This window comes from Panthera onca, chromosome E3, assembly GCF_046562875.1.
Source record: "Panthera onca isolate mPanOnc1 chromosome E3, mPanOnc1 haplotype 2, whole genome shotgun sequence".
Taxonomy (NCBI): domain Eukaryota; kingdom Metazoa; phylum Chordata; class Mammalia; order Carnivora; family Felidae; genus Panthera; species Panthera onca.
The window spans coordinates 18469840-18496048 of record NC_138354.1 but is presented as its reverse complement, the minus strand read 5'-3'; the positions used below and the strand labels follow the sequence as shown (position 1 = coordinate 18496048).

Here is a 26209-nt window from a genome sequence, read left to right as displayed (position 1 = left end):
CCCACACCTCCAGGAAGGTCAACGCCCCAGCCTCCTCCCAATTTTGGCCCAGCCCAGCAGTCTCTCCGGGACATAGCGCAAACACAGGAGCTGGAGGTGGCATTATCCTTAGTCTCTGGCCCCTAGCCCCTCCCCAGATCTTCTCAGCGACGTGGGAACCCGGCTGAGGAATCCCGGAGGGTAACCGGAACCGCCCTCGATGAGGCCTCTCTAGGAAATTGGGAATTTCACTTGTCGCTAGCAACTCAGTTCACGTTTATTGGCCTGAGAACCAAAAAAAAAAAAAAAAACCGGAAGATGCCCTTAAAAAACGTGGCGGCACTCTAGTCACTACAGCTGCCTCAGTAGTTCAAGAAACTTGGCATAGTCTTCGGCCACTGACTGGCCTTCACAAAACGACTCCATCCGGTCCACTTCGGTTCTTCGAGGACAGAGCTACCTGCCCTCAACTATAATGGCGGCGGTGCCCAATTTGGCTTCTTGCCCCTAGGGAAGATGGCTGCCAGGTGGCTTCACTTAGTTTCTCACCACCCCGGAAGACGGGGATCGGCGATTGGGCGGCGCCCGAAGGCTCCGAGAAGAAGGCCCTCGGCGGTTGGACAGTGCTGGGTAAGGCTGGTTTTAAAGGAGCCGGAGGTGGGAGCCGTCGAAGACCCGGGATCCGCGGGAGGCGGCGGTGAGCGGCGCGCGGGGGAGGGCACCGAGCGGCTGGAGAGAGGGCGGGAGGAGGGAGGGAAGGAAACATTTGAACCATCTGGTCCTGGGCTGGGGAGAGCACTGGGCGGGGAGCCGGGGAGGGGTGGAGGATGGGGTCGGTGGGTGGGACCTCCCGAGATTGGAGTGAAGGGGGTATCTGTTTGACAGTGGATCCCCGGGGATCCGGACTGAGTTCGTGATGCTCAAGCTCGGGCTGCCCCTGTCTGAGTGGAGCTTTGCGGAGCCCAAACTTACAGGGAGAGGAGGATCCTCGCGGCGTCTGATTGGAGGAACCGCGCTGTAGGATTCTTTCCACAGGGATCCAGTGTAGGGGATCTGGTGGGGCGGGGGGTGCCGTCGGTGTGTGAGAGTATTGCTTCTGAGTTCTCGGCCACTCGCTGGCAGTGGATGAGGAGTGCAGAGGGATCCGGCAGAAAGTGAGCCTCCCAGGACCGGGATCCCAGCTGATCCCGGGGGATCTCAGGGCGGATTCTAAAGGGACAAAGGCCCCACCAGGAGGCTCGGGGCCGTGGGAGAACTGGGGCCGCTGCAAGCCAGGTTCTCCCGGGAAGTGCCAGTCTGGGCGCGGGTGATCCACTGATTTCGGGCGACGGCAGCGGGAAGACACTCGCTCCGGACGGCCAGCCGGGGGCGCCCTTTTACGCCCCAGGGCCCCGGCCTGTGGGCTACCGGGAGCCTTGGGCGGACCATGAAGGGCGGAGCCCCAGGGGAGGGGCTGGCCCTCACTCCCCGCTCCCCCGCTCCCCCCCCATCCCAGGCTGCAGCCTGGGATCCCCCAGGGACTCCCCGGAGCCGCCGCTTCCCCCATGGACTTGCCCGGGGACTCCAGGTGAGAGCGCACCCCGCCCGCCTGTCTTGAGCACGGGAAACGGGGAGCCTGGCGACCGTACCGGGGAAACCACAGAGCTAACGACAGACCCAGGCGACTGTCTTCTGCTTCTCTCATCCTCCAGCCCACCTGGCCGGCCACGTCTGTGCCGCCAGCCCCTGGCTCGAGCATTATGGGGAGCCAGGAGCCCCAAACGGCCGAGGCTGCAGTCTCTGGCAGCCCCTTCGCCCTTGGAAAAGGCCTCTCGGCGGGTCCTGGCTGTAGTGCTGGAAGATGTTATGGCTGCCCGTATGGTGAGCCCCCTGAACTGAAAGGCCCCTTCTTCCTCAGGTCCTCTCTTCAGTACCAAGGTGAAACTAGATCACTAGTGAGGATAATTGAGGTCCAGATACCTCATTCTCACACCCTGCTCAGGCAGTCTCACTAATACTAGAGTTCTGCTTAGCTCTCAATCCAACCTAGATTTGGGCAGAGTCTCTGGTGCCCATTCCCCACTATCAACCCAGCATTGGTGGTTCAGTGGTAGAATCTCGCCTGCCCCACCATCAACCCTGTTGGGCTGCAACCACATCTCTACACTCTTAAGTATGAGAAACCCTTGCTTTCTTCCCGGGCAAACTTTTAGGCTATCCTTGGGAAGCAGGCTGAGGACTTTGGCTCCATTGCACAGATTAGAAAAAACTGAAGCCCCAAATAGGGCAGTGACTCACCCAAGGTTACTCTCTCCCTTTCATTTCGCCAAATAGCCAGGGTGAGATTACTGCAGCTCAGGACACTGTAACATCTGGCCCCTGATTCAGTTCAACTCACTTCTTTGGGTTCGTAAGTGAATTCTAGCCACAGTCTCTGTCACTTTGATGGCACAGGGCACTGTTAGGTTCAGGGAGGCCCTGTCCAGTCTGACCTCAGTCCATCACCTTGCTCTTGACACTTTCTCCTCAATTAGGTTCCCCTGGTGCCCCAAGAAGAGACCACCACCCCACAACACCGCAGCAACCGCCGAGATTCTGTCCGAAACCAGCCGCCTGCCTCGCCATCCCAACAGGCTATGTGGTCCTCGCAGACCAGGTGAGCATGGCAGGATAGAGGGTAAACGGGACACAACTGAACCCCTCTGATATTCCTGTGTCCTCTCTAGGCCTCCCGACCCACTGCACTTATGCCGAGAGCCCTTGAGCCGCACCCACCGTCCCCCTTCTACCCTGAGACGGAGATCAAAGACAACCCCTGGCCCAGAGGAAGGCCCTTCACAAAAGGTGGACTGGGCCCCCCAGCCTACTCTGGTGGTGATGCTAGAAGACATTGCCAGCTCAAGACCCGCAGCTGAGGTATGAGTATTTTGGGGTAAGGATGTCAGGGCTCGTTCAGCTGGGGTAGCTTTTGCTCTGAGTAAGGAGAATATTATTTTAGATGGAAGACATCGAGGAAAGACCTATATGGAAAAGTCTTTGGTGTGAACCCCGGCAGGCCTTTGGAGACTTGAGAGGGTCGGAATGTGGGTAGCTAAGAAGGCTGAAGGGGGCTTCCTTGCCTCCCCCAAAACATTCTTTGTTTACACCCAGGGCTTTGCTGATGAGACTCCCAACTTCATCATCCCAGCAAGAAGGTGAGAGGGCTGGGGAAGGAATTATCGAAATGTCCAGGCAACACCTGTTACCCAGGCAACTAGAGTTAGGGGCATCAGAATTTACTTGTCCAATCCTTCCTTGTAGCACCTTCAGAAGCCTTAAGGGACAGGGGAGGTGCTGGCTCAGGTGGGATCTGGACCTGGAAGCTCCCTCAGCCTTTACCTTCCCCTTAACCCCAGAGCCAAGCCCATGACCGTGGTTCACCAGCCAATGCTTCCGTCCAGGGACCTGGATCCCCCATTCCAGCCATCTGCCTTGCCTGAAGACCCTCTGGAGAGCCCACCAGGAGGTAAGGACTCAGAGGGATGAGATTTAGGGCTCTGGAAAATCCTAGCTGAGTTTAAAAGTATCAGAGGCAAAGGTGGGGGTGGGGCTTAACTCCTTCCCCTCAGGGAGCTCAGTGTGTGAAGTTGGGGTGTAGACTTCAGAGGTCTGAGGTTCAATTCCTCAATTTAGGACTTAGCTTTTTAGGGGCGGGCTTAGACTTCTGTGGGCAAAGTTTAGTGTTTGGGGGAGGAGCTGAGGCTACTGAAGTAGGGCTTAGACACCTGCAGTTGAGGAATGCCCATCTGAGCCTCTCCTTTCCTTAGCCCCGGATCCTGTACTGGAGCCCCCATCGATCCCACCGCCGTCCAGCCTTTTACGCCCCCGCCTCAGTCCCTGGGGCTTGGCTCCCCTCTTCCGTTCCGTCCGCTCCAAGCTGGAGAGCTTTGCTGACATCTTCCTCACACCCAACAAAGCCCCACGGCCCCCACCCCCATCACCTCCCATGAAGTTGGAGTTGAAGATTGCCATCTCAGAGGCTGAGCAGTCTGGGGCTACTGAGGACACTGCATCTGTCAGTCCCCGGCCCCCTATCCGCCAGTGGCGGGCCCAAGACCACAATCCCCCAGCACCTCTTTCTAAGCCCTCTCTGGGCCGAAGCCACTCCTGCCCCGATCTGGGGCCCCCTGGCCCAGATACCTGCAGCTGGCCCCCTGCTCCACACCACCCGAGCCGGTCACGGCTCCGGCGGCACACTGTGGGTGGTGGAGAGATGGCCCGAGCCCCACCACCCCCTCGGCCCTGTCTCCGGAAAGAGGTCTTCCCTCTTGGAGGAGCGGGAGGCTCTCCTCCCCTCATCACATCTTGTTCGTCCACCGCATCTACTTCCTCCTTCTCTGAACCTGCAGAACCCAGGTAGTGCTCTCAATAAACCCTTCTTAAAGCCCTGGCCACAGTCTGGGCCCAGCCTCCTTCCCTACTATCCAGTGGGCAGGAGATGGGGATATTGCTATGAATATTATTTGTCCCTGAGCCTTGACCTTATCTGCAGGTTGGGCTCAACCAAGGGGAAGGAGCCAAGGGCCTCAGAGGACCAGGTGCTTTCAGACCCTGAGACCAAGGTAGGAGTAGAGATGGGGGGAGGAGACAAGTGGGACTCTGAGTCCATGCTGCACCCTTATCCTCTGCCCTGTTTTTGCAGACCATGGGAAAGGTTTCTCGATTCAGAATACGCAGGACACCAGTCCGTCCTCAGCCAAACCTTACACCAATGGGACTGCCTCGACCAATCAGGTAAGTGGCTCATTGTACATGCAGCTGCCTTGGCCAAATAGGTGTAGGCTTGGACCCTCTGAAGTGGGGCTCTGTCTTCTCTCAGGGAGGAGTCAATTTGGTCTGAACATGGTTTGCACTTAGAACTATATGTCTGTCTCAGGCAGCACTCCTGGCCTCAGTGTGTCCCAGAAACTAAAATATAGACCACACCTTGCTTATCCTTTTTTCAGGGCACAATGGCCCTGGGTTTTTCAATGGCCTCTGCTCTTTGCTCCCAGGTTGAACAAGAAGGAGTTCAGCTTAGAAGAAATTTATACCAACAAGAATTATCAGTCACCTACAACCAGGAGGTGAGAAACTCTGAAGGCTTGGGGGTAATAGAGGGAAGGCTGGAACCAGGGGCCACGCTGGTAACCAGCACCCCTCCCTGCCTGGTCCAGGACCTTTGAAACCATCTTTGAGGAGCCCCGGGAGCGCAACGGGACTCTGATTTTCACCAGCTCAAAGAAGCTTCGGCGGGCTGTAGAATTTCGGGACAGCAGCCTTCCTCGATCCCGGCGGCCATCTCGTGGAGTCCGGGCTGCAGCTGGCAGGACCCTTACCTCCAACCTGGCCCCCAGCCCAGATGTGGGACCTCTGCTGCAGCAGCGGCTGGAGGAGCTGGATGCCTCACTCCTGGAGGAGGAGGAAGTGGATAGGGAGCATCCCCATCGGACCTAGGAGCTCCATCTGTTTGTCCGTCCATCCTGAAGCATCTAAGGCAGTTATATTTTTTTCTTTATATTTCTAGTAAAGTTTTCAATATGTTTCTGATTCTTTTGTATGTCTCTGGCTAAGTTTGAGATTGACTGACAGTACCAGCTGATGTTTTTACTTTGGCTCCCAAAGACTGGGAAATGGGGGAGGTGCCAGGGAAGGCAATGAGGGTTTGATACGGGAAGTGGGGGAATGGTCATCGGACATACTTCCTTGATTTAAGAATTTTCCTGTGTGGAGGGATACTTGAGAATCTGTTCCAGAAGATACTGACTCTGAACCCTGGGCAGGGTTCTCTAAATTCACTTACATCAAGGAGGAGACTGAAGGACCCAGAGTGGACCAAGGCCTTGATCAATATGGCCCTGAATTCCTCTGAACATGCAGGCCAGGATTTGCTTCTGGATTCAAGACATAAGAGTAATCAGCTGTAATTGAGCACCTACAACAACCTGTCATGTACTTGCCCTGCAGATAGCACTATGAGAGGGAATTATACCCATTTTACACACAAGCAAGCTGGGGCACCTGGCTGGCTCAGTTGGTAGAGCACGTGACTCCATCTCGGGGTCATGAGTTTGAGCCCCACATTGGAGGTACAGATTTTTTTTTTTTTTTTTTGTAAGTAAAGGAAGGAAGCTGAATGTGTAATGAGATGTCCTTGTTAAAATGGTTAACCCAGGCAAGCAGAGGCCAGAAGTGGCATTCTCCATCTTTGGTAACTTAGGGCCAGAACAGAGCAGTGGCTAAGAGCACAGTTAAGGCTTCTTGAGCCCAAATCCTGTGTAGGAAACTCAATGTGTATTAATTCCCCTCCCCCTCTGTAAAACGGGGCTAATATCAGTACCTTCCTAAAAGAACTCTTACTGTCAAATGAGTTAATATGTGAGAAAGTGGCCGTGGCCGGCACACAAGTGCAAAGTGTTTCCTATTAGCACGCGGAGACCACTCTCCCACGCAATGAAACGATAATGAGGACGCAGCTTCCTTCTAGCGCGTCTGGTGCTCGCAAGGCATGCCGCGTGCTCGAGCCACCCGGCACCGAGGGGATCCCGCTGAGTTGCCAGCCGCTCAACAGTACTGCCAACGCGCGTGCGCGAGAAAGCCAGGCGGCCTGTGGACTTAAGGCAAGCGGCGGAAAGGGAGAGGCGACGTAACTTGCTTTCGAGAGGCACTTTCCGCGGCCGCACGCCGCCCAGCGGCCAACCGCCTCCTAGAACTTGCGCACCACCTCCTGGCTCCTAGTCTCGACGCTGTCTGAAGACGGGCCAATGAACAGAGAGCAGGAAGAGGCGGGGTCACCTGAGGGACCGCCCCAAGCGCTTACTTCTAACCAGTCTAGTCACAAGACCTGATGAAGGGCGGGGCTAATCTGACGTATACCCAATCCAAGATTTGAGGGCGGTTACATATTACCCATTCCCCGGAGCTTGACTCCGCCCTTCGCCTTGACGTACACTTCTCAACCTATCAACGACTAAGCTTGTGGAGGGGTGAGGGGAAAGGGGCGGAGTGTGGGAGGAGGCCGAGAGAGGAAGGAGGCGTAGGCTGAGGAGGAAGAGGGAGGAGGGGCAGGGAAGTCCTGACGAAGAAGAGGCCCAGGACTCCAAAGGAGACAACAGGAGGGTGCGCTGGAGCTACTCCGCTGCCCAACGGCTGTTCCGGATCCCTTACGGCGCAAGTCAGGCAGAGACGGAGGAAAGGAGGAAGAGACTTTTATGTCGGCAGACAGAGAAGCTCTACCCGTCACCGTTGCCTCACATCCGGGGCTTTGGAGGGCTGGACCCGCGGCCCCGCCCCCCCCCCCTCGCCTTTCATGGCGACCGGAGGCGGAGGCTGGAAGAGCTGGGCCTGGAGGAGGCCCCTTTAAATCTCCTTAAAGGGGCGGCCACTGAACTCGGCAGACTACATCGGCAGCCTTAAAGGGGAAGCCATCGAACAGAAGCTTGACAAATTGAGAACTGTGCTGTTGGGAGAGCTGGAACGAGTGGGGATTCTCACCGCCGTTTCTCTCCCACGCAAGAAGTCCTTTAAAATCAGCTTAAAGGGGAAGTGGCCGCTTGTGGAGGACCAGAAACTTAACTCCCGGGCCCTTAAAGGGGCGGCCTGCTGTTTGGAGGACCCTGGACTCCTTAAAGGGGTGGCCTCTTTTAGCCGGAGGACTTGAGACACTTTTAAAGGGGAGGTCTACGTTTCGGGGCGAGCTTTCGGTCCCTTTTAAAGGGGTGGCCCTTCCTCTTCCTCGGGGAGACTTGTCTCGACCCCTGGCAGGGGGCGGCCACTGCACTAGGCCGGCTGGACACCATCGGGTCGTTTTAAAGGGGTCAGGGGCTGGACAACTTGAGGCCTCGCCTTAAAGGGACGGCCGCCCCGTTTTCAGCGTCTCGGCCCCGCCGGCCCCACAGGGGGGGCCCTCGGGCTTGTCGCCCCGGGGGCGGCGCCGGCTCCCCGGGCCTTGGCCTTGGGGCAAGCTCGGGGCCAGTAGATCCTGCTTTAAAGGGGAAGCCGTGGCCTTTTCGTCCCTGTGCAGCCGCCAGCGCCGCGCCTGCGACCCCGGGCCTGCGGACAGGTCGCTTCGGGCCCCGCCGCCTCCGGATGCGGCGCTGAGGGCGGTCGCCATGGAGACGGCAGCGGCCGCGGCTCCGGGCCCGGGCTGGGCCGCTGAGGGGGAGCGGCGGCGGCGGCGCTGCTCGCGCCGAGACCGAGACCGGGAGCAGCGGCGCCGCCGAGGTCCCGGCGGCGACGCGCCCCGGGCCCTGTTGGCCGCCCCGCGCGGCTCCTCGTCGTCCTCGTCGCCGCCACCGCCGGCCAGGCCTTGGTCGTCAGCCTCGTCTGGAGAGCGGCCCGGGGGCCCGAGACGACGGCGGCCCCGTCCCAGGCCTCGGCCCCCGCGACCCCGAGCTCGGAAGCGGCCTGCCGGCTCGGGCAGCCGCGGGGAGGAAGAGGAGGAGGAGGAGGAGGGGGGCGCAGACGACGGAGAGGCCGAGGAGGAGCCTGAGGAGGAGGAAGAAGAAGAGGACTTGATCGATGGCTTCGCCATCGCCAGCTTCGCCAGCCTTGAGGCCTTGCAGGTGGGGCCTGGTGGGGCTGGGGACCTTTGGGGGCTTCAGAGGGGCAGGGAGAAGGGTATCGTGCCTGGAGTGGGTGGAGTTGAGGGGGGAATGCTGGCACCCCAAACCAGAGCAACCGGCTCCTCTGGCCAGGCCTCTGCCCCACCCTGGGGTGGGAGGAGGTAGAGTTAGTCTCCAGGGACCAACCAGGTTATCTGGTCTGAGAGCCACTTTGGTAGCCTGGTCACCCCCAGAGAGGTCGGGAGCTTTCCTTTCTCCATCTACTTTAGTCCCACCTCCTCCTCCACAGAAGGATGCATCTCTTCAGCCCCCAGAGCGACTGGAACATCGGCTGAAGCATTCTGGGAAGCGGAAGAGGGGGGGCTCCAGTGGGGCCACTGGGGAGCCAGGGGACAGCTCTGATCGGGAGCCTGGCCGGCCCTCTGGGGATCGGGCCCGAAAATGGCCCAATAAACGGAGAAGGAAAGAGGTGAGCTTGTCACAGATCCTTGTCCTTTAAAACTCTGGGCAGAACGTCCTTCACATAGACCTGTTTTTCATCAGTAATGCCACTGCCCATCGTAAACAGTGATTTTATTTTCTAAGGGCAAAGAAGGCAGAGCAAATTTGAGCCCTCTACTCCTCAGTCCGGGTCTGACAGAGACATTCCTACAGTCAGACTTTTCTGCTTTTGGCTGCCTCTGTTTCAGACACGTTGATAATTCAGAGCTGTATCAAAGAGATTTCACTGAATCGTAAATGAATTAGATAGGGTCTCAGCCCTCTCTCTTGAGGCAGTAGTAATCTCCCAAGAAAAAAACAATCTGTGAACAAATACCTAGACCAAAATCTGAGAAGCTGTAGAAGGCAGAGGTCTGGGAGAGATGCTGTAGAAACCCACATGAGGAAGCCACTCATTCTGCCTGGGGGATGGGAGGAGGGTTGTGGTTAGGGAAAGCCCCCTAGGATGTCTTAGTCAGGCCTTGAAGGATAGTCATAATTGTGTTAAGAGAAGAAACGAGTCAAGTTGTTTTGAGCAAAAACACAGAGATGTGAGAATGTATTTGGAAGATAGAACATTGGGAACGGTGGGCACTAGCAGGAGAAGTAGCTGGAAAAGGATTGAGCATGTCATGAAAGACCTTGAGTTCTTTGCTGGGGAGTTTAGACTTTATCCAAAGGCCTTGCCAGTCAGCCTCCCTTACCTCTGGACTCTGGTCTTTCTCAGGCCTCCTCCCGTCATTCTCTGGAAGCTGGATACATAGTAAGTGCTCTCCACCTGTACTGGTCCCTCCCCTCTCAATTCCTCTTTGGAAGTCCCCTCTCTACCTTGGGCCCCACTCTTCTTTCCTCTTGTGACATCTCTGTCTTTCCTTCTCCCCAGTGCGATGCAGAAAGCGATCTGGACGAGAGGGTGAGTGGGGGTAGAACTTGTGGGGTGGGCAGTGTTACAACTTGTAAAATGTACTGCAGCTTAAAGGTCTCCTATGTGCAGCAGACAGAGCCTCCCCTTGAGTGGGGAACATAGGTTAGGGTGGGCCAGGATTGAATGTGGGGAGGGGGAGGGAGATTGAGAGGGTAAATGACTTCTTTTCTTTAGTAACTAGCGCCAGATGAACAAAGATTAGAAAGCCCATGTTTTGGTATCCCACGTTTTTCAAAGCCCTTGGAGATACCAGTGGTTCTCCACAGAAATCCTAGGTGACTGTGAAACTAAGCTGGTCCTTCCTGCTAGCAGTTAGTCTGCTCTCACAGATTAGAGTCCCAAGCAGAGATTATGGCAGTGAAGATTCTAAACTGTTGTGGTCAGTGTCAGAACAAGTCTTATAAATTAGATTTCGGTTTTTGCATCAGGCTTGACGTGCTTGTTTTGAAATAATGTGTTGTAGCAGTTGATGCTCTACTCCTATAACTAACTGAGTTTGTATTCCCTGATCTGTGTCTTGTTTTAGCTTAAAAAGTTGGCTGGACAGGGGCTGTGGTGAACCAGAGAGTTCTTGTCTGTCTAAAGGAGGTGACCACTGTCTAGTTCTAGCTAATTTCATGCAAGAATAGGAGCCAGTTTTTAAGAGAACCTGCAAGTCTGAGTTTTTATGAGGACGTCTTGCGTTTATCAGCAATTAATTTTCAAAGATTTTGCTAACACTTGTGGACCAAACTGATCTGTAAGTCAGGTAGACATGTGGGCCAGCAGTTAGTGATCTCTAACATTTTTGCTTTGATGTGTCTACTTCTTTGCTATGTAAGTTCTACCTTGATTCAGTTCTCCTGGTCTAATTTCAGGCTCAGCTATCCTACCCTTTCTCCCAAGGATAGGCCCTCTGGAGCCCATAGTCTTTGCTGGATTTTAGCTAAGCTGGTGAAATAGACTTATTACCATCACTTATTCCTAGCAGGCTCTAGAGGCTGTTAGCCTTCCTGGGTTAGAGCCTTCCTGAGCAGAACCTGACCCTGTCCCTACCCTTCTTCCCCAGGTCTCCGATGATGACCTCGATCCATCCTTTACTGTCTCAACCAGCAAAGGTTGGTCTCAAGGGCTGGGGCTGGAGACAAGGGAGGGAAGTTGGGTGAGCGTGGGCCTCAACTGAATATGTCTGCTGTCCTGTCCTCACAGCCTCGGGCCCCCACGGCGCCTTCAATGGGAACTGTGAAGCAAAACTCTCCGTAGTCCCTAAAGTGTCGGGCCTGGAGCGGAGCCAGGAACAGCCCCCAGGGCCCGACCCGCTGCTAGTGCCTTTCCCCCCGAAGGAACCACCGCCTGCACCGGCCCCTCGGCCTCCTGTCTCACCCCCTGCACCCCTGCCGGCCGCCCCCAGTCTGCCACCCCCACCCCAGCCCCAGCTGCAGCTTCGGGTCTCGCCCTTCGGCCTCCGCACTTCTCCCTATGGCAGCAGCCTGGACCTCAGCACTGGCAGGTGAGTGGTCCAGGGGTTTGGTCTGATCTGGAAGGACCTGGTCATTTTGGCGCCAACCCCTGCATTCTGTGGCTGGGACATGGGATGGTACCTGTGGGATGTGACTTGAAGAAAGGATTCCGAGGCTGAAAAGTTTTAGAGACACTGGGTGAAACAGATTTAAAGAAGTTACTTGCTTGCAGGACTTACCAGAACCTTTCCACCCTACATTCACATGCAGGGAAATCCGCTTTGTGCCGTTTCTCAATTTTATTTGCTGGTGAGACCTTCTTGCAGGGCACATCTGCTAGGAATACTGTTCTTCAGAACATACTTTGGGAAATGCTGACATGATGGTTAAGGGTGCTGGCTTTGGTGTCAGTCAGACCTGGACTCAAAATCTTGCTCTGCCACATAGTGACTGTGTGATTTTTGACAAGTCACTTAATCTCTCTGAGCCTCCATTTCCTCCTCCTGTAAAAAGAAATAGCAAGAGTACCTTCATCCTAACAAAGCTATTGTGAGGATTAATTATGAGTTAATGCAGTGTTTCCCAAAGTGTGTACGTGCATCGTCAGTGGTGCGTGAGATAATTTGAGCTGTTACGTGAGTAAATTTTTTTCAGTTGTTACTTGCTTTAGAAAAACATGACTAGTATCTCAAACCCTTGATTTCACATGTGTGGCTTGGGCGAGGCTAAGTGAAAAGCCAAGAAAGAGTTAAATTAAAGAAAGAAGTAAATGGTACAGGTGGTTGCACGGACGCAGCAGCAGTTGGGAAGGTGGTGTGACATGTTGGAGATTTGGATTAGCATGTAAAGCAGGTGCCAGCACTTGACCTACAGTAAGTGCTTGTTAAAGGGTAAGAATCACTGACACTATTATTATCATTATCGATGCTGTTCTATTGTTGTCACTTTCATTATCGTTCTTTTTCTTATTCTTGAGAAAACTAAGGCTCAGAGAGGGGCAGTGACTTGCTCAAGGTCACCCAGGGTGTCAATGGCAAGACGGGCCTAGAATTCAGGTCACCTGACTCCTAGGCCAGGCCAGGGAGGTGCTGCTTCCACTGTCTTAGGGTGGGAACCCAGGTGGCTTAGGTTGTAACTAAGCGGCAAAGTGAACGACATGTTTCGTGCTGCAGTTGAGTCAGAAAAGGGCAAGTCATGTGGCCAGAGACGTCCGGGCAGCTGTGTGGAAGAGATCTGGAGAGGGAGAGCGTGGGGGTCGCTGGGTGTGGGAGGTACCTCAGTCTGAGGATGGGCTCCCTGGGCGGGGGTGGGGGTCCTGGGGGCCGGGTTCTACCACCTTCCATGTTGGAGAACCAGGGTCAAGGTATCGCCCAGGCTTCTGACCCCCTCCCGTCAGAGCTGGCACCTCCCAACCCCTCACTCATCTCCCCACTTCTCTCCCCAGCTCTTCACGGCCGCCCCCCAAGGCCCCGGCCCCTCCCGTGGCTCAGCCTCCCCCCTCATCATCCTCTTCGTCCTCTTCCTCCTCATCTGCCTCCTCCTCGTCCGCGCAGCTCACCCACCGGCCCCCGACGCCCTCACTGCCCCTGCCTTTGTCCACCCACAGCTTTCCCCCCCCTGGGCTGCGGCCCCCCCCACCACCCCCCCACCCCTCCTTGTTCTCCCCTGGCCCCACCCTGCCCCCACCCCCACCCCTGCTGCAGGTGCCAGGGCACCCTGGGGCCTCAGCCGCTAACGCCCTTTCTGGTGAGTTTGGGGTCCTGGCCGGGGGGTGGGGGGCCATGGCCCCGGGCTTGGGCCCAGTCGGCTTTGGGGCAGCTGGACCTCAGCAGACATCAGGGCTTGAGGAGGGAGTGGCTAAAGGCCAGAAGGGAAGGCCAGTCACCTGGGCCCAAGGAGGCTGACCTGGTGGCGACAGATATTAAAGCCTTCTCCCCCTCCCCTCCCACAGAGCAGGACCTGATCGGCCAGGACCTGAACTCTCGCTACCTGAATGCCCAGGGTGGCCCCGAGGTGGTGGGGGCAGGGGGCTCCGCCCGGCCCCTGGCCTTCCAGTTCCACCAGCACAACCACCAGCACCAGCACACCCACCAGCACACCCACCAGCACTTCACCCCTTATCCCCCGGGCCTGCTGCCACCCCATGGCCCCCACATGGTGAGCTCCTCATTGGGCTGGTGATGAGGCTCAGAGACTTGGGGGGAGGGTGTGGCTTCCAGGGGAAGATCATGGGTCCCTGGCTGGCAGCTTACTCTTCCCTTCTCTTCCCTAGTTTGAGAAATATCCAGGAAAGATGGAAGGCCTTTTCCGGCATAATGTGAGTGTGTGTGTGTGTGGTGTGTTATGTGATGGATGCATCAATGCGTGTGGCCCTGACTGTTGGGGATCCAGTCTTCAGCTTCAAAAGCAAGAGCCTTGAGCCTGGGAGAGCTCCCTGGGGGATTTTAGGGTGGAGGCCAGAGGATTGATGGGCAGACGAGACGTGGGCTGCCCCTCCACCCCCAGCTTGGACTAGTCCCCTTCTCTCCACAGCCGTACACGGCCTTCCCTCCCGCAGTGCCCGGCCTCCCTCCGGGCCTCCCGCCGGCTGTCTCCTTTGGCTCCCTGCAGGGGGCCTTCCAGCCCAAGGTGAGCTCCCAATCCAAATACCACCACCTCCCACCCTGTACAAACCCAGACGCCCCGGATCCACATACCTTCTTCCGTTCCCCAAAACCACACCCATTCTCCTGTCCTCCCCTTGTGGACCTAGATTTCTTCAGAGCCAATGCACCCTCCCTGTCCCAGCCCCCAGCTTGGTTCCAGACCCCTTTTTATGCCTGGCGCCAGCTCTCCTGACTGATCCCTCCACTCCCCTTTCCCAGAGCACGAACCCCGAGCTGCCACCACGACTGGGGCCAGTGCCGAGCGGGCTTCCCCAAAAGGGGACACAGGTGAGGGGGGCCAAGGCAGGTCCTGGGGGAACTAGAATATCTGTTGAGGGAGAGCAGGGTTGATTGAAAGTGAACGACTGATCCCTGCCTTTAATACACGATCAGGGGCATCCCTGAGAATCTCACGAGAGGGAATTTCTGTAAAGGACAAGGTTTACCATGCATGAGGAATAGGAAATTTCATGAAGTTGTCCCAGAAGTGAGCTTACTAGGAGAGTAGTTTTTGTAGGAGTTTTCTAATTTTTCAAGTTACAAAATCCTTTTTTTTTTTTTTTTCAAGTGACATCACACCAGGAAGTCCTGTCCATAAAACAATGAATGAAAAGATAAGCTGCTCCTTTGTGAAGTGGCACAGGGAGCAGCCTTAGAGCCCACGGCTCTGGGAATATCATGAAAAGCACAGGATGTGTTTCCTAAAGGGTAGACTAGACCAGAGATTTTGCGACCTCTTTTAGCAGCAGTAAAGGTTTTTTTTACTAGAGGAATCTTCAGCAGAGTCTCACTATGTAAAGCTGTTAGTAGGATAGGTTCTGAGATTGAGAAAGCTGCCTGTCTGCCTCCTCACTCCCCAGTCCTCCAAGCAGGGGCACGTCCTTGGGGCCTGGTTCAAGACCTTAGTGCTGGAGGGGAGATACCCAGAGTGGGAGAGATGGGGAAATCAGTCTTGACAGAGGCAGGCAAGGCCCGAGGGAGCCACACAAGTGCTCTGGTGTTTGGGTGGGGATTGGGGACTGTGGAGACGAGGTGCCCAAGACAGTAAACAGGTCTGAATCGCCGCCAATCTCTGCTTTGCCATCCCCAGATCCCCGACCATTTCCGGCCACCTTTGAGGGTGAGTTTGGTGAGGACCTCAGGCTGCATGAGGCTGCGGGCTGGTGTCAGGGTGTTTGGCTAAGGGCGGGTCTTGCTTGGGAATGAGCGAGAAGCCCAAGACATGGAGGCAGCCAGATGTGGAACAGCAGAAAGGGAAAGGCTTACAAGCTACAGACCTGGGTTCTGATGTAACTGGCCGTGGGACCTTGGGCAAGACAGTTTATCTCTCTGAGCCTCAGTTTCCTAGGCTGTGAAATGAACCTAGTCATCCCTCAGTTGTAGGGATGATGAGTGGGGATGTTGTGTGGCAAGGCTGGGCCTAGGACCAGGCCTGGAGTGGGCGATGAGTGAACGTTCTTTCCTTCCCTTTCCCTTTGGTTATCCTTCTGGGGCGGCAGAAACCAGGGAAGTGGTGTGCCATGCACGTGCGCGTGGCTTACATGATCCTGAGACACCAGGAAAAGATGAAGGTACTGGGGCCGGAGGGCTGGGGAGAGCGAGAGTGGGCCAGCCTGAGCCCTGGGCATCTGCCTTTGGCAGAGCTTGGCCGAATTGCTTGGCTCTGTCCCGGTCACTGCCTGAGCATTTTCACAGTTAGTACTAGGTTGTCTGGCTAACTAGGGGGAGGTGGTCTGAGAAGGCTCTGAGAGAGGCAGAGGCTAGGCACCCAAGCCCCTTCTTGGCGCCCGCCAGCCCTTGGAGGGGACCTAGGGGTGGAAGAGCAAGAGCGGGACTTCACCTGGCTCCTCACTCACCACCCCTCTCCCTGTCCCACGCAGGGCGACTCCCACAAGCTTGACTTTCGGAACGACCTCCTGCCCTGCCTTCCGGGGCCCTATGGGGCCCTGCCCCCTGGGCAGGAGCTCTCCCACCCGGCCGCCTCCCTCTTCACTGCGACTGGTGAGTCTGGCCAGCCCTCTCAGGGCCTGAGGTTCCCTGTCTATAGCCCAAGGCCCACCTTGCGCCCACTCAGCCTCACCAGAATCTCCCACCTCTCTGCCCCAGGTGCCGTCCACGCTGCAGCCAACCCTTTCACCGCAGCTCCCGGGGCCCACGGAACCTTTCTGAGCCCCAGCACCCACATTGGTAAGAGCCAAGGGCATGTTGGGCAACCCAGGCCTTGTCCCTGACTTCAGGAGTTCTCAAGCTGGGGATGGAAATTAGACTTGAGAGGCGGCTGGAATGGGGGTAGGCCTGGTTCCACTTGATTCGTGACCTTGGGCGAGTTACTCTAACCCCTCTGAGCCTTGATCTTGTCACCTGTGAAGTGGGATAGGGAAGGGAGAAGCGATTGCCAATCTCTGCCACCTCAGACACTGTCTCTGAAATAGCCAGTGGTAGGGGGTATAGTGTGCCACCTGGGAGAGGAGGGTGGAGGAAGGCTGTGCACGCCCAGGTGAGAACATAGTCGCTGGCTCCTAGCAGTCTTGTCAGGCTTCGTGGGGAGATTTAACTCGGGTCTGTGTAGACACAAGGGAATTGAGCCTGATAGCATAGGATTAGGTGTTCCTGGAAGAGGAAGTTGTGACACGTTCCCCTAGCGGGGTAGGTTAGTTGTTCTGACTGGCTATGTGCATGAAGTTAGGGTCAGGTTGGGAAAGGCCCTGCATGTCAGGTGGGAGGAAGCCAGCAGAGATCTTCGGGTGAATGGTTTGCTCTAGAGCCAGTCTGGGTGGCTGGTGTCGGGGGATTGTGGGGTAAGACCTTGACCTCTGGAGTCAGAGAGGCCTTGGGCTGGGGGTACCATTTACTGGCTAGATGACCGTTGGCAAGTCACTTCACTTCTCTGAGCCTGTTTCATCATCTTTAAGTGGGAGTGATCCTGTCTGCCTAGTGGGGCTTGTTTTTGAGGTTAAACAACACGATGCATGTCAAAGCCTAGTGCCTTGCCAGGCCTAAGGAGGTGTTCAGCGCCTGGTGGTTAAAACCAAGACCCAAGCGGCCGAGAGCTCTGGGGCCTGCTTGCTAATAAGCTGCCTCTTCCCTGCCAGTCTTGGTGCCTGATCAGAGCCGGCTGCCAACGCTCTGACCATTCCCCTTTTCTCCCACAGATCCCTTTGGGCGTCCCACAAGCTTCGCCTCTTTGGCTGCCCTCTCCAACGGGGCCTTTGGAGGCCTGGGCAGCCCCACATTCAGTGAGTGCGGGTGGGGTGGGGCGGGTGGGTGGCTGTGGCAGTGGGCTGGGGAGGGGGGGGTTGTCCCTGAGTGGGGCCTCCTCCTCGTGGCTCCTGTCACTCCCTGCTTCGCCCTCTGTCTAGACTCCGGCGCCGTCTTTGCCCAGAAAGAAAGCCCAGGGGCTCCACCAGCCTTCGCCTCCCCGCCAGACCCATGGGGCCGCCTGCACCGCAGTCCTCTGGCCTTTCCTGCCTGGGTCCGGCCCCCTGAGGCCGCCCGGACTCCAGGCTCAGACAAGGAGCGGGCTGTGGAGCGGAGAGAGCCCTCTATCACCAAGGAGGAGAAAGACAGGTGTGCTTCCCCGCCCCCCCTCCACCCCCCCCACCCCCCCCACTGCCCACACCCCTGGCCCTCCCTCCCCGAAGCCTGGTCTGGTCGCAGCCTGGTCAGACCACTGGAGTACCTCCATTCTTTCCCACAGGGACCTCCCCTTCTCACGGCCCCAGCTCCGAGTTTCTCCTGCTACTCCCAAGGCCAGGGCTGGCGAGGAAGGGGCCAGACCGGCCAAGGAATCAGTGCGGGTAAAGGAAGAACGGAAGGAGGAGGCCGCTGCCGCCGCCGCTGCCGCTGCCGCCGCCGCCGCTGCCGCCGCCGCCGCTGCCGCCACCACCGGGCCTCAGGGCCTTCACCTACTGTTTGAGAGGCCCCGGCCACCCCCTTTTCTGGGCCCTAGTCCCCCAGAGCGCTGCGCTGGCTTTCTGGAGCCAACCTGGTTGGCAGGGCCCCCTCGCCTTGCTAGGCCACCCCGCTTCTATGAGGCTGGCGAGGAGCTGACTGGACCAGGGGCTGTGGCTGCCGCCCGCCTCTACGGTCTGGAGCCTGCCCACCCCCTGCTATACAGCCGCTTGGCCCCGCCACCGCCACCTGCTGCGGCCCCGGGAACCCCTCACCTTCTCAGCAAGACCCCCCCAGGAGCCCTTTTGGGGGCACCACCTCCACTTGTGCCCGCCCCCCGGCCTAGTTCCCCACCTAGGGCCCCTGGCCCAGCCCGGGCTGACAGGTGAGGGAAGGGGAGGGGCGGGGGCCAAGCTCCATCCCCCTTTCCTTTTGACAAGGTCCTAGAGCTGAGGTTTCAAGCCAGGGCTAGAGGGTAGAGGTCATGACCTCACCAGCCATCTCTGAGGTCATGGAACCTGGGAGCAGAAGCCCCAACCCCCACAAGATCAAGCATCAGATGGACCTTGGGGTCACTGGGAGGGCAGAGGTCACAATCCTCTAGAGAGAGGGGTGTGTGTGTGAGTGTGTGTGTGCGCGCGTGTGTGTGTACATGTGAGAGATGAGAGTGGGGGTCATTTCAGAGGTCATAGCTCATGATCTCCTGAGGTACACCATCGCCCCCTCTGAGGGCCCCTAGGCCCTTGGCCTGCCTCCCCAAGGGCTCACTAAGCCAGAGGCCAAAGTGCCCCCCCTCCCCTTCACCTACCACCCAAGTCCTCATGCCCTCTCAGGGCTGGGGGAGGAGGGGCTAACGGAAGGGGGGTTCCATGTACATATTTATCTCCCCTTCCACATAGCCCCCCAGACCTTTTGTACATTTTTACAGGGGTGCCCCTCCCAATAACCCCCCTTCCTGGTTAATTAAATCCTCAGACTGGTGCTGTGTTCCTAGCCTCTGGCCTCTCTGTGGGGGGAGGGGGGATTGTAGAGGGAAGAGCTGGGAGGGGACAGGCAGGAACCCAGGGCTTATCCCTGGAAATATGGAGTCAGCAGGAGACAGAGCAACAGGGGAAGGGACCTGGGTACCTAGGCTGGAAAGAAGGGCAAACGCTTCCTGCTTGGCTAACAGCCCAGGTCCCCCCCGCCCCCCCAACTTGTTCCTGTTACCTCTGTGTGCCACCATTCCCAAAAGGCTCAAATCTCTAAGCTTCAGACTCCACCTCTTAGTGGCTCAGTCCCCCTACTCCATTTCCAAGTGCCCCCAGGACTCCTGGGCCCTGCTCCCCAGAACCCTGTTCCCCAGAACCCTGCCCTAGGCTGGGGGGGTGGGGGGCAGAGAAGGTCACCATGTACCACACACCAAAGAAGGGGGTCGGCCCGGGGGTGGGCCACACGGGCAGCTTCTTCAGCAGCCTCTCGGCAGCAGTCCCAGCCTTCCCAAAGCAGCAGGCGCCCCCAGGCTGGGGCCCAACCTAGAAGGCAGGGGTCAATTTAACAAAAACATAACGTTGACTTTTTTTCCCCGGTGGGGCTTATTCTGTAACATGACTTGCGGATATTTATATAAAAATGAGTGTTACAATGAGGCCCCTTGGCTGCTCTTTCAGTGGGGGGGGGGGGGGGGGGGGTCATCCGGCGGCGGGCAAGGGGCATTGGGTCAGGGAGGGATGAGGGAGGACAATACTGAAGACAGGACATGTCCTGGAAGGTTCCCCTTCCCACCTGGGAGAGTGGTTCTTTTACTTGTAGATGGATGAATTGGGGTGTTGGGCATTGACGTTTTTCACACATTTTTATATAACCCAGGGGTACATACTATACGGGTTCAAACCAGACAGAAGGATGGCAAAACTAAATTTCCCGTTCACCTGCCAACCCACGCAAGCCCCATGCCTTTTCTGAGGTAACCACTCGCGATCATTTGATATACGTTCTTCAGGCCCATTTCCGTGTGTTTACGTACGCGTACGTGTACTTGCGTAGTTGTGTTAGAAAAAGATCTGCAGTTTTTTTAAACACTAATTTTTATGTGTGGTCACTATAAAACAAATGCAAATACATACTACAGAGGGAAAGTGCCTCATAATATCACCCCTCAGAGATGACTGCTGCTAATTGTCAGGAGTATATTCCCCCAGTTATTTTTCTAGCTAGAAGCTTAAAATACCGTGAAAAAAAAATGGGATCCTGTGAAATGTACTATTTTTCAAATGTCCTAATTTTCCTTTTTTACACTTAACATTATTTTTTGATGTGATCATTGAAAACCAAGTGACTAGGGGCACCTGGGTGGCTCAGTCGGTTAAGCGTCTGCCTTTAGCTCAGGTCATGATCTCACGGTTCTTGAGTTCGAGCCCCACATCGGGCTCTGTGCTGATAGCATGGAGCCTGCTTGGGATCCTCTCTCCCCTCTCTCTCTGCCTCTGCCTTGCTTGTGCTCACTCTCTCAAAATAAATACACTTTAAAAATGTTAAAAAAAAAAAAAAAAAAAAAAAGTCCAAGTGGCTAAACCCAGCTAGAGCCGCTGGCTCCCCCGCAAGCCACCCAGAATTGTCTTGTCCCACTGTATCCATCGCCTTAGAAGAGATGCGTCTGACATTCTCTACTGTCACTCACTGTACATACCCAAGACTTCTAGGGAAGACTCAAGCCTAGATCGCTCCAACAAGTCACAAACAGGTTGACCAGAAGAAGAAACTTGGCTTGTAGACAAGATTTCACATGGCAGTCCTCGCTTTCAGCTTCTTTAGAAAAATCTAAAAATCCGTTGACGCCATACCTGCTTTCCCTATGACTGCCCCTTGAGATGGGGCATGATCTTTCCACATTGCCACTGTCTCCCCCACTCTATTGTTTAGGAACGAGCCATTGTCACTATTGAGGGTACTTCCCTGGTCCCCCATAAACATTTGGGTGTGAAACTCTCAGAAAAATGCTTTCTTTTTTTTTTTTAATGTTTACTTTATTTGAGAGAGAGAGGGTGGGGGCATGTGCACATGTGTGAATGGGGGAGGGACAGAGGAGGACAGAAGATCCAAAGCCGTCTCTTTGCTGACAGGAGAGAGCCACATGAGGGGCTCTAACTCATGAACCATGAGATCATGACCTGAGCTGAAGTCAGACGCTTAACTGACTGGGCCAACCAGGCGCCCCAGAAGAATAATACTTTCTAGATATGTATATCCAATCTCTCCTAGATCCCCCCACAAGTAACTCAGATACCCAGTCATCTCCTAGATCTGATGCTGTGCTCTCCAGCCCAATCCATTTCCATCTCTGTTATCAGCACCCAAGTCAGAAACCCACCTCTTACCTCAATGGATTCACTTGTCTGAACTGCCTTTTATTGTTTCAACCACTCTCACTTCGTCATGCCAGGCACTGAATAGTGGCTGCGGATACAGAGGTAAACAAAAATCCCAGCTTTCCTGAAGCTGACACGTGTGGACTGGGAGGAGCAACCGTACATGCCTCAAAAAGAAAAAAGGTTGAAGGACAGGAATCCCCAGGGCTGCCTCTTGGGGCCTGTCCTCATAACCACCGTGCGCCATTTGAACCATCCCCACACGTCCTAATCCCAACTCAGGAGCTCCTCAGGCAGAGGGAAAAGAAGAATCCAGAAAGACTGTCAATGCTGAGGAAAACACGAAATCACTTCACTGTCCTGAGGCTGCTATTTGGAAATGCAGTTCTTTGTTCTGGATGAGCTCCGAAGTGCAGCTACGTAAGCTTGAGCCACGGGCTTATATGTGCACCACGGTTTATTTGTGAAATGGAGGGTTTTTTCGTTTTAATTTGAAGATCTAACTGGATCTATTAAATGATTGCTGAATTGGGCAGCACCCCATCTAGCAAAGAGAGAGGTGCTCCGAAAATGGAGGATTTTATTTTTTATTATTTATTTATTTTTAATTTTTTTTTTAACGTTTATTTATTTTTGAGACAGAGAGAGACAGAGCATGAGCAGGGGAGGGGCAGAGAGAGAGGGAGACACAGAATCGGAAGCAGGCTCCAGGCTCTGAGCCATCGGCCCAGAGCCCGACGCGGGGCTCGAACTCACAGACCGTGAGATCATGACCTGAGCCGAAGCCGGACGCTCAACCGACCAAGCCACCCAGGCGCCCCTAAAATGGAGGATTTTAAAAACAATTTTATTAAGATATAACTCACATACCATATAAGTCACTCACTCTTTTATGACTGGTTTCACTCACTCAGCATTGTAAGTATCCAAGGTGTATCCGTATTGTAGCTTGCATCCGTACTACTTTCCTTTTTATTGCCAAACAGTACTCCATTATATGGACGTACCACATCGTGTTTATTCATTCTTCAGTTGCAGATGTTTAAGTTGTTTCTTTTAACTACTATGAATAATGTTGTGAAGATCCGTGTACAAGTTTTGGTATGAACACATTTTTTTTTCTAATTTTTTTAACGTTTATTTATTATTGAGAGACAGAGAGACACACAGCATGAGCAGGGGAGGGGCAGAGAGAGGGAGACACAGAATCCGAAGCGGGCTCCAGGCTCTGAGCTGTCAGCACAGAGCCCGACACGGGGCTTGAACTCACAAACGGCGAGATCATGACCTGAGCCAAAGTCGGACGCTTAACCGACTGAGCCACCCAGGCGCCCCGAACACATTTTTTACCTTAGAGAGAGAGGGGAGAGGGGCAGAAGGAGAGACAGAGAATCCCAAGCAGGATCCATACTTGATTCTGCCACCCTGGGATCATGACCTGAGCTGAAAACAAGAGTCGGACGCTCAACTGACCGTGCCACCCAGGCGCCCCAAGATGAACACATTCCAAATTCTCTTAGGTATGTTCCTCGGATTGGAATTATTGGGTCCTATGGTAACTCTTAACTCTTAGTTTATCATTTTGGGGAACCGCCAAACTAGTTTCCAAAGCGGCTGCACTATCTTACATTCCTATCAGCAATGTCTGAAGATGGGAGTTTTAATGGGTTCTCCTAGTATTACTGTGTGAATTCACTAAGTCAACTAGCACAAACTTCTTAGAACAGTGCCTGGCACAGAGTAGGTGCTCAAAAACCTATTGCTGTCCTTATCGGTGATGCCTTTCTGATCAGAAACTCTTAGAAGCAGATATTAGAGCTCAATCAAAGAGAATGCTTCCTTACACGCCGTTTGTTGGGAAGGCACGTCTTCCACAACAGACTTTGAGGTGAGGAGCACAGAGCTAGTGGCACAGAAGGAAGAAGGAGCCTGAGCCAGTGAAGAACACAGATTAAGAGCCTTCTTCATCAGACAGATCAGAGTTTAAGTTTGGTCTCCACCAATCAGCTCTGTGAATTTGGTCTTTAGCTGGTTTCCACTTTCCAAAGAAAATGACAGTTCCAGCCCCCAGGTTCATTGTGATGGTTACATAGAATGATGCAGACAGAGGGTACTTAGCACAGAGTTGAGTACACACTGGACGTTCACTAAATGAGAGTGTTGTTACTGATCGCAGTGGGAAAGATTATAAACAGGTCCCTTACTTCAAGATGGGTAGGTTGAAGTTCAGAGAAATTTATATGATGTATGGAGTTAGAAGAAAGGAGACATACATATTTGGAAAGATTTAAAAAATAAGTTTGATTATTTTTTATTCTTTTTTTTTTTTTTAATTAGAGGTGGGAAGAGAGGAGCAGAGGGAGAGTGAGAGAGAATCTAAAGCAGACTCCACTCCCAGCATGGACCCCCACGCAGGGCTCAATCCCACAACCCTGGGATCATGACCTGAGCTGACATCAAGAGTCAGACACTCAACCAACTGAGCCACCCAGGTGCCCCTAAACTTACTATTAGAACAGTCTTAGATGTAAAAAAAAAAAAAAAAAAAAAAAAAAAAAAATGGCAAAGATAGTAAAAGAGTACATAGATTTTTTTATATCCCCTAAACTCAGTTTCCTGTATTAACACCTATTAACATCTCACATTTTTAAAAAAATTTTTTAAATGTTTGTTTTGAGAGAGAGAGAGAGAGAGAGAGAGAGAGCGCATGCAAGGGGGGGGGGGGGGGAGAGGCAGAGAGAGGAGACACAGAATCCTAAGCAGGCTCCAGGCTCCAAGCTGTCAGCACAGAGCCCGACACAGGGCTTGAACCCACTAACCGTGAGATCATGACCTGAGCCGAAGTTGGACACTCAACCAACTGGGCCACCCAGGTGCCCCAACATCTCGCATTTGTTAATCAGTTAATCAGTATTGATGTATTATTGACTTAAGTCCATATTTTATTCAGATTTCCTTAGCGTTTTTTTTTTTGTTTGTTTGTTTTTGAGAGAGAAGGTGTGAGGGGCAGAGAAAGAAAATCTCATGAGGGGCAAAGAGAGGGTGAGAGAGAGAGAGAGAAGCGGGGCTTGTGTTCACCCAAAGCGGGGCACGAACACACCTGAAGCAGGGCAAGAGCTCACCAGATGTGGGGCTCAAACTCATGAACCGTGAGATCATGACAAGAACCAAAGTCAGATCCTTAAACAACTGAGCCACCCAAGCACCCTGGTTTTGTTTTGTTTTAATAATTTCATTCATGGGGCACCTGGGTGGCTCAGTTGGTTGAGCGTCAGATTTTGGCTCATGGTCTCACAGGTCGTGATCTCACAGTTTGTGGATTCGAGCCTCTGTGCTGACAGCTCAGAGCTTGGAGCTGTTTCGGATTCTGTGTTTCTCTTTCTCTCTGCCCCTCCCCTGCTCACACTCTCTCTCTAAATAAACATAAAAAAACTTTCATTCATTTTTTTTTGAAAGAGAGAAAGAGGGCGTGAGTGAGCAAGGGGCAGAGAGTGAAAGGGACAGAAAGAGAAGAGAGAGAGAGACAGAGAGAATCTCACAAGAGGGCTTAAGCTCACCTGATGTGATTATCGAACTCATCATGAGATCATGACCTTGGCTGAAGTCGGATGCTCGCTCAACCAACTGAGCCACCAGGCACCCCAGATTTCCTTAGTTTTACCTAACATCGTTTGTGTTCCAGGATCCCACCACAAGGATACCACATTACACGGAGTCATCATATCTCCTTAGACTCCTTTTAACCATGACTTTTCTAGACTTTCCTTGTTTTTGATGATCTTGACAGTTTTGAGGAGTATTCATCAGGTATTTTAGAATATGTCCCTTACTTGGGCTTGTCGTCTTTCTTAGGATTAGACTAGAGTTACGGGTTTGGGGAGGAAGCAGGGGTTTGGGGAGGAAGCAGAGGTAAAGTGCCGTTTTCATCACATTGTATGGACGGTACATGCCTTCGAGATGACTTATCACTGTGGCTGAGGGAGGGCTTATCAGCTTCCACTGCAAAATTGCTCTTTCCCCCTTCTTTGCACATTTTACTCTGAGAGGAAGTCGCTCTGCACAGCCCTTACTATAAGACTTGAGAAATTATGTTCCACCTCCTTGAGGGCAGAGTATCCACACAAATTACTTGGAATTCTTCTGCATGGGAAAGTTGTCTCTTCTTGCTTTATTTATTTATTCTATCATGTATTTATGCTATGATGGATTCATGGGTATTTCTTTTCTGCTTTAGGCCATACTCCAGTATTACTTTACTTATTACTCCCCAGTTTTCAGTTGGCTCCTATGCCCCTTTCATTGTGGGGCTTTTTGCTTTTTTGGTATTTTTAGCCCAGACTTACTTTTTACTGTTTATCCTTTTGTATCTTTGGGTCTTTGTCTCCCAGTGTATGTATTACCTGTTCTTAAAAGTTAAAACAACTGCCAGTGTAATTAACATAAAAAGTCTTGTAGCTTGTAACAAAAGACAGAGTCAAAAGTGTCCTTCCTTCCCCTGATACCCTCCTGCCTTGCTCCATTTCTCCTTTCCAGAGATACCATGTTGATTTCCTGTTTGTTTCTCCAGCACAATTCATTTTTTTTTCCTTCTTTTAAACAAATGTTTACATATAGTACACACTGTTCTGTGTGCTGCTTTTCTCAAGTAACTATCTCTTGCGGGTTATAGCTTGCCTTTGTAAGGCTATACCATAATATATTTAGCCATTCTCCATTAGTGAACATTTAGGTTCTTTCCAGTCTTTTACCACTGGAACAAGGAGTGCTGCAGTGAATACCCACCTCTTTGTATACCTGAGCAAATAAATCTGCAGGATAAATTTCTAGGCAGAGATTTGCTGAGCCAAAGAGTCCATGCTTTCAAATTTTAGATGCTGCTGAGTTCCCCTGCACAAACCTTGTGTCAACTGCCAATTTTCATGCTCGTCCACAGTGTTGAGAG

General features: G+C 53.8%; 2 protein-coding genes across 2 annotated transcripts; both read left to right on the top strand.

Annotated features, from left to right (window-relative positions):
* The first annotated feature begins 497 nt into the window (after positions 1 to 497).
* Positions 498 to 5526, top strand: PRR14 (proline rich 14). The gene is made up of 12 exons (XM_060648990.2): positions 498 to 676; positions 1475 to 1546; positions 1671 to 1839; positions 2493 to 2614; positions 2685 to 2874; positions 3109 to 3152; positions 3354 to 3463; positions 3765 to 4353; positions 4490 to 4559; positions 4640 to 4731; positions 4992 to 5063; positions 5154 to 5526. The coding sequence occupies exons 2-12, from the start codon at positions 1524 to 1526 to the stop codon at positions 5431 to 5433; spliced, it is 1761 nt and encodes a 586-aa protein (XP_060504973.1). The 5' UTR covers positions 498 to 676; positions 1475 to 1523; the 3' UTR covers positions 5434 to 5526.
* Positions 5527 to 6949: 1423 nt separating this feature from the next.
* Positions 6950 to 19548, top strand: FBRS (fibrosin). Its single transcript, XM_060648989.3, has 18 exons — positions 6950 to 8540; positions 8830 to 9009; positions 9748 to 9783; positions 9904 to 9933; positions 10994 to 11042; positions 11134 to 11434; positions 12829 to 13130; positions 13336 to 13541; positions 13657 to 13701; positions 13917 to 14012; positions 14249 to 14317; positions 15120 to 15149; positions 15529 to 15600; positions 15910 to 16030; positions 16136 to 16216; positions 17182 to 17265; positions 17389 to 17596; positions 17727 to 19548. The coding sequence occupies exons 1-18, from the start codon at positions 8088 to 8090 to the stop codon at positions 18307 to 18309; spliced, it is 2946 nt and encodes a 981-aa protein (XP_060504972.1). The 5' UTR covers positions 6950 to 8087; the 3' UTR covers positions 18310 to 19548.
* Positions 19549 to 26209: the final 6661 nt, after the last annotated feature.

Bases quoted from the DNA above. Each gene is read 5' to 3' on its own strand.
- FBRS (XM_060648989.3), top strand. From the start codon at position 8,088: ATGGAGACGGCAGCGGCCGCGGCTCCGGGCCCGGGCTGGGCCGCTGAG. The intron at 9,934-10,993 runs GTGAGTGGGGGT...CTTCTTCCCCAG, and splicing joins AAAGCGATCTGGACGAGAGG to GTCTCCGATGATGACCTCGA. The intron at 16,031-16,135 runs GTGAGTCTGGCC...TCTCTGCCCCAG, and splicing joins CTCCCTCTTCACTGCGACTG to GTGCCGTCCACGCTGCAGCC.
- PRR14 (XM_060648990.2), top strand. From the start codon at position 1,524: ATGGACTTGCCCGGGGACTCCAG. The intron at 1,547-1,670 runs GTGAGAGCGCAC...CTCATCCTCCAG, and splicing joins GACTTGCCCGGGGACTCCAG to CCCACCTGGCCGGCCACGTC. The intron at 3,153-3,353 runs GTGAGAGGGCTG...CCTTAACCCCAG, and splicing joins TTCATCATCCCAGCAAGAAG to AGCCAAGCCCATGACCGTGG.